The sequence below is a fragment of the Sinocyclocheilus rhinocerous genome, unplaced genomic scaffold (genome assembly GCF_001515625.1).
Source record: "Sinocyclocheilus rhinocerous isolate Xijiao unplaced genomic scaffold, SAMN03320098_v1.1 scaffold2621, whole genome shotgun sequence".
Classification (NCBI taxonomy): Eukaryota; Metazoa; Chordata; class Actinopteri; order Cypriniformes; family Cyprinidae; genus Sinocyclocheilus; species Sinocyclocheilus rhinocerous.
The window spans coordinates 106434-113175 of record NW_015661418.1 but is presented as its reverse complement, the minus strand read 5'-3'; the positions used below and the strand labels follow the sequence as shown (position 1 = coordinate 113175).

The window sequence follows — 6742 nt, the reverse complement described above, 5'->3', positions numbered from 1 at the left end:
TTCAAAACAATCAGAGGTGGACTGTATGAATATGACCAGTAGTTTTTCCCCAATGTGGTATTAGTAGTTACTAAAAGTAGTTTACTAAAGTACCTCAATATTTCTTCTACTAATTACGTTGTCATAGCTCTAAACAGTTTCTCCTTTCCTTCTTTCCCTAAATCAGAGCAGAGCCCTGTACTGCAGGATAAAGCTGAATGTAGCAGCGCTGGACAGGTTTTTAATGGTGTTCGGCTGAGCAGGGAGACCCTGACAGTGCTGTTCAACTATTCTTTTTAATTGGTAACTTTGTGTTTTCTGATCATCAGACATCGAAGCCTTGTAAAAATGGGTCACAGACACAGAGATTCACTTTAGATTTCAAACTGATTACTCATTAAAAACTCCCACAGATCATAGTTTCATGTCTTCTTTTTTTTGGATGTAACAAAGTGGTTATATTTAAGTGTGTGAGTTGTTTACTTAAAATCAGTTTTCCCATTAAAGCCATTGTTCATTCAGACTGATTCTGAATGCAGAATGCGCACAAACACAAGCTGATGATCCTGAATGTCTTGTTGAATGAGTGTTGATTGAGGCTCATCAATATTAACAGCTGCTGAAAACACTCTGTATTTCATGACAATAGTCCTGTTTTCACCTCATGTATTAAGCTGATGTCTTCAGATCTCCTGTAAATCGCCACTTTAAGCTCGTTACATTGGTGTCAACAGACAGAAGGGATTTGTTGCTTACAGATATCTACATTTATTTCTGTCTTATGCTTCCCAATGCTTTCCTCACAGTTCTTTTCTAGATATCTACCTTTATTTTAATGAAGAAACAGAATAATGTTAGAATTAGAAAACATTGTGAATTAGCATCAGTTGTTTTATGATACACAGAAATAAATGCTTACATTTGTTAATTAGTAAACGAGTCAAAGACAAAAATGGGTTTATATAGCAAAAAAAAACTTTTCAGGCATATTTAGAACAAGAATCATTTGATGACATGTTCAGACACTGTGTTTAAGGATCACAGTGCAGCCCAAAATTACTCATTAATTCTCCATTTAAATCTCTATACTTTGATACTTTCCTTCGAAACACTAGCTTTTACCCATTTGTTAGCAAGAACAACTTTGTAATCAATTAAAATAGCCTAATAAAATTAAGTATGATCTCTTATTCTTTTATATACAGTATTTTATTAAGTACAGGTCAGAATAACTATAACTATCTCATATAACTAATGACTACAAAATAACTATACACACATTTGCACTTAATGGGTTTTCTATGAATATATATCCCTTTGGTCAATTTAATTTGTTGCAGACACTAAAATTTGACATCTGGTCTTTGACCCTATAATAACAAACTCAGTAAGTGATATACTTTGATTTTGGCCAGTCAGCTCCTCCCACACTGGAACTCATCATCAGTGAAGCTCCTCCCACACTGGAATTCATCATCAGTGAAGCTCCTCCCACACTGGAATGCATCATCAGTGAAGCTCCTCCCACTCTGGAATTCATATTTCATGTCCAATAGTCCTGTTTTCACCTCATGTATTATGCTGATGTCTTCAGATCTCCTGTAAATCGCCACTTTAAGCTCGTTACATTGGTGTCAACAGACAGAAGGGATTTGTTGCTTACAGATATCTACATGTATTTATATTTTTATGCTTTCAACTGTTTTTCTTACCATTATTTTTATCTGGAAGAATTACCACTACATTATTTATATTCTGTTATCCATTAGTATAAAAATGAACTGATCAACAGTGAAGCTCCTCCCATCACCAGTGAAGCTCCTCCCACACTGGAACTCATCATCAGTGAAGCTCCTCCCATCACCAGTGAAGCTCCTCCCACACTGGAACTCATCATTAGTGAAGCTCCTCCCACTGTTCAGCAATAAATGCTGGAAGATTCTCATCAGTTCAGAAGTGCAGACGAGGATCAGAGCATCAGGAAGAGCTGAGATCTGATCAAAGACTGGGTTTATTAAAGAGGACAGAGAGAAGATGAGAGATCCAGAGCCCTGCAGAATCAAACACACTGAAGATACTGAGGAACTAACAGGTTGGTGTTTATTCTTCATTCACGATGCTGAAGAACTCCCACTGTTGTTCAGCAATAAATGCTGGAATATCTCCATCAGTTCAGAAGTGCAGACGAGCATCAGAGCATCAGGAAGAGCTGAGATCTGATCAAAGACTGGGTTTATTAAAGAGGACAGAGAGAAGATGAGAGATCCAGAGCCCTGCAGAATCAAACACACTGAAGATACTGAGGAACTAACAGGTTGGTGTTTATTCTTCATTCACGATGCTGAAGAACATTCATGTTAGAAAGATAAACAGTTTGTACTCATCTTATAGTTTCGTTTTTAGTTTTCAACAAATGGTCAGTAAAGCAAGGTTTGAGAAACTTTCATATCGAGTGTCAAAATCAGACAATTACTTCAGTTTGTTTTACTTTACATTTATATTATATCTGGTTTTCAAGTTTCTGCATCCAGGTTACCAGAATGTTGGACATTTCTCAATATAGCTAACAATATTGTGATTTTTGCCATTTCTTTCAGCATTAAACAGTAAACACCAAACTTTACAGAATTGCGATTAGAACATTTACGCATTTCAGATATACTGGAAGACATGATTAAACGGTAGATATCTATCTGACAACCAGTAGAGATTTTGAACTATAGTCTTTATTGCAGTTATGCGTTAAAGTCACTTTGCTGTGCCTTGTGTTCATAACTGCTATATGGTCGAGAAAATTTATCGTTTGCACACATTTTTAAGCATTGCAGTTTAAAAACAAGTCAGTTTAATGTCGTTGAAATGCAAACAACAGCTATATATATTACTTACTATTATAATATATATTAATTTACACAGTGAAGAATGTGCAGTGTTTTGATTAATTTATACAACGTATGTAGCATTTCTTAGTGTAGTTTTTTGTCCTATTGCTTGTAATTAGTTTATTATTCTTATTTCATCACTGTCTTTACTGTCCAGATACTTATGGAGGGCACTGTATTTAATAGTTCTCTCTACAGAAACATGGGATTTTGTGCCTATAATGTTTTGCATCTGATCGTTCAATTAATTTATAAAATGCACCAGAATTATCATAATATTTTATAGCAGTCGTCTACTTTCCGCTATTACATTAGTGCCGACTTTCATATTTCTAGCTTTGAATTATTTTTTTATTTACTAAAATTGAACTTTTTTTCTTTTATTTCAGAGCTGATGGAAGAGAGCGAGGAGAGTGAAGAACTGAGTGAAGTGGAGGAAAAACATCATGATAAACCTGGAGAAAAAACCTCGGGTCGCTCGAAGACTAAAAATATATTTTTAAAGAAAAGAAGAGCCGAGAAATCTTTCACCTGCACTCAGTGTGGGAAGAGTTTCCCATTCAAGCGAAGTCTTGAGCGTCACATGAGAGTTCACTCTGGAGAGAAACCATTCATTTGTGATGACTGCGGGAAGAGCTTCACACAAAAAGTACACCTTAAATATCACATGAGGATCCACACCGGAGAGAAGCCGTATGCATGCGATCAGTGCGGCAAAACATTTCTTCAGTCATCAAACCTGAAGGAACACCTGACAGTTCATACGAAGGAGAAGCCGCATTCATGTTCTGTGTGTGCAAAGAGTTTTTCACTGCTGAAAAGTTTAAAAGTACATCAGAAAATACATGCTGGTGTGAGAGAGTACATGTGCTTTGAGTGTGGGAAAACTTTTATTTCAGCGAGCTGTTTAAAACAGCACGAGAGGATCCACACTGGAGAGAAACCTTACAAGTGTTCACACTGTGACAAGACATTCAGTCAGTTAGGAAATCTGAAAGCACATGAGAGGATCCACAGCAGAGAGAAGCCACACACGTGTGATCAGTGCGGGAAGAGTTTCACTTTTAAAAGTCAGCTGAAGCTACACACGAGGATGCATGCAGTGGAGAAACCAGATCACCACAGTCTGAGATCACGGTCAGTAGTTCATGTTCATGTGCTGAGAAACAAGGTGTCTTCTGTGGAAGAGCTGTGACGATCGACAGGCCATTTTGTTGGAGGCTTGGTATCTGCTTCAAAAGTCTCACATCGTTATTAAGTATTGAGTTGTAATTAGCGTTTTAAAAAATGTTACCGGCCAACGCCAGCATTTTTGAGCATTTAAAGTTTCATTGCCCCCAGAATATTTTGTTGTATGAATATCTGAACATGCAATACATCAAAATAAAGACCGAAGTCTGTAGAGTTTTAAACAAATAAAAAATCTGTTTTATTCTAGCTTCATTCAGACTTTAAAATTGGCCTACCCAGTCATACAAGTAATATGAAGAATGCAAAATATTTCTGAAAAATAAAATATTTGCCATATGCAATTCATATTCTGTACAATATTTGGTCCCTCTTTATATTAGGTGGCCTTAACTACTATGTACTTTTTAATTAATCATTTGATACAATGCATTTATTGTGTACATTCATTTGTGTACTTATATTTTTAAAATACCTGCACGTATTACATCTGTAATTACATTTGTAGTTACACGGTTGACCCATCCCTTACACCTTAACCCACCCTTAAACCTACCCATACCACCAAACCTGTCCCTAACCTACCCGTATCACACCTCAATAGCAGCAGAAGTGTTTTGCTATACAACATGAACACAATAAGTATGTAACGGAGCCGAAGAGACGAGAGGCATGCAAGCTTTTATTTACAGGCATGGTCAACACAGGCAAGAGTCGGACACCAGCAAACAGATATGTAGAGGGCAAGACAAAAGAGGAATCCAAAACAAGCAATAATCCAATCGAGGTGCAAGCACAGTCCGAATCAGCAAGGCTAAGGGTAAATCCAGAAGGGCTCCGTAAAGTAGCTATCCCTAGGTGAGCGATAAATGCTGAACAACACTCGGCAGTGAGAGAGAGGAAGTCCATGGCTTATAAAGCATGTCTCATTGGATGCAGCTGTGTGTGATTGGTTTCAGGTGAGCTTGTGATTAGTGCAATGGAGTATGGGAAATGTAGTCCAGGGTGATGTGTAACAGTCTGTGTGGTGAGAGAGTCAATATAATGGGAGGGCGACCTCTGGTGGCAAGCAGACGGAAGTTTATGGACCGGGTTTGTGACAAAGTACATTGTACTTTGTAAAAATAATTTTTGATGCAAGTACATAGTAGTTAAGGCCACGTATTATAAAGTGGGACCCAATATTCTTCTGTTACATCACACTTATATTCGTACTGTCATTACATGCCACCGTTTAATGGGTAAATGAATTTATCAAAGAGAGAAATTCAATAAACACAAACACACACTGTTAGGTTTTTATTTGTAACATGAATTAATTCGTACGACGGAGCTTCTTTCATTGGCTTTTGGCTGCTTTATTTTTTACTTGCCACCAGATAGCTCTGTTTCTGATACTCTCGAAGCATTGAATCTTTTCCCGAAACAGTCAGAGGAAAGTCTCAGTGTTTCACGAGGCTTCATTTAACCAAAGAGATCAATAATTAATAATAATATTATTTGTGATGTGTGCGATCCCTGAACTGTCCGGGTGCTGCACTGCTCTCGCAGTTGAGTTCCATCTTTTTTGTTCGACAACATCATATTATTATTATTATAATTAACTAGAGTGAATCGTGAATCGATGCGAATTGATCTACTATTATTTACTCAACTATGGTTGAAACAGGCTTCTATACTTTTTCCCGTCGGCGTCACATGACTGAAACAGATGAATACAAAGCAGCACTGCGCAGCTTTCTGTTTCTGACGCCTGCTTGTTATTATTAATTTAATCAATTAGTTAACAGCCCTGGTTAATTTAAGTTTGTTTTGATCATTAAAAACAATTAACGAAAAATAGTGTGTTGCTGTGTCTTTTACAAAACCTGATCCGTGTTATCCTGTGCAGTCTGAAGATCTTGAGTTACGTGATCAATGTCACTTTTTTAATGCGATTAATCTACTTCATGCAGAATCTGAAATATTTATCGTTAATCTCACATCATGTCTACCAGAAATGAAAGCAGAAGGAGAGAACAGAGAGAAGATGAGAGATCCAGAACCTGCAGGATGAAACGTCATGATACTTAACTGCCTATTGGACATTTATGAACAAGGGGAAATTTAAGAGCTTTCAGATGCTTAAAGGAAATCATGGGCTAGAGAACCAAGACTTTTAAAGATGCCTCCAATTGCGTCACTATTTAGAGCATGCTGTAGGAAATGTATTCAAGAAGGTAGAAGATGGGATATTAAAAGTTTTTTCTAGACTACCTATTATGATCACCAGCTGGAGTGCCCATGAGCTCCACAAGAGGGCACTCCCCTCCAGACTGTTCTCACAGACTACATTCCCCATAATCCTTTGCCCGGACTCATCACCTCATCAGTCTCACAGTATAAGAATGGCACACATTTATTTATTTATTTTTTAAAGGGGTCATATGATGCTTTTTTAAAGATCATTATTTTGTGTATTTGGTGTAACAGAATATGTTGACATGATTTAATGTTCAAAAAACACATTATTTTTCAAATACTGTACATTATTGTAGGTCCTCTATGCCCCGCCTCTCTCAAACGCTTCGTTTTCTACAAAGCCCCCTCCTTTGACAAGCGCAGTCCGCTCTGATTGGCCAGCTGACCCAGTGCATTGTGATTGGCCGAACACCACAAGCACGCGTCAGAAATGTAACGCCCCTTACCATAAT

General features: G+C 37.4%; 1 protein-coding gene across 1 annotated transcript; it reads left to right on the top strand.

Annotated features, from left to right (window-relative positions):
- The first annotated feature begins 2112 nt into the window (after positions 1-2112).
- Positions 2113-4075, top strand: LOC107726346 (gastrula zinc finger protein XlCGF7.1-like). The gene is made up of 2 exons (XM_016535889.1): positions 2113-2271; positions 3253-4075. Exons 1-2 carry the CDS (start codon positions 2236-2238, stop codon positions 4054-4056), a joined length of 840 nt encoding a protein of 279 aa, XP_016391375.1. The 5' UTR covers positions 2113-2235; the 3' UTR covers positions 4057-4075.
- The last annotated feature ends 2667 nt before the right edge of the window (positions 4076-6742 follow it).

Excerpts from the sequence above, each read along its gene's own strand:
- LOC107726346 (XM_016535889.1), top strand. The coding sequence starts at position 2,236 with ATGAGAGATCCAGAGCCCTGCAGAATCAAACACACT. Across the intron at positions 2,272-3,252 it reads CCTGCAGAATCAAACACACT|CTGATGGAAGAGAGCGAGGA; the intron begins GAAGATACTGAG and ends TTTATTTCAGAG.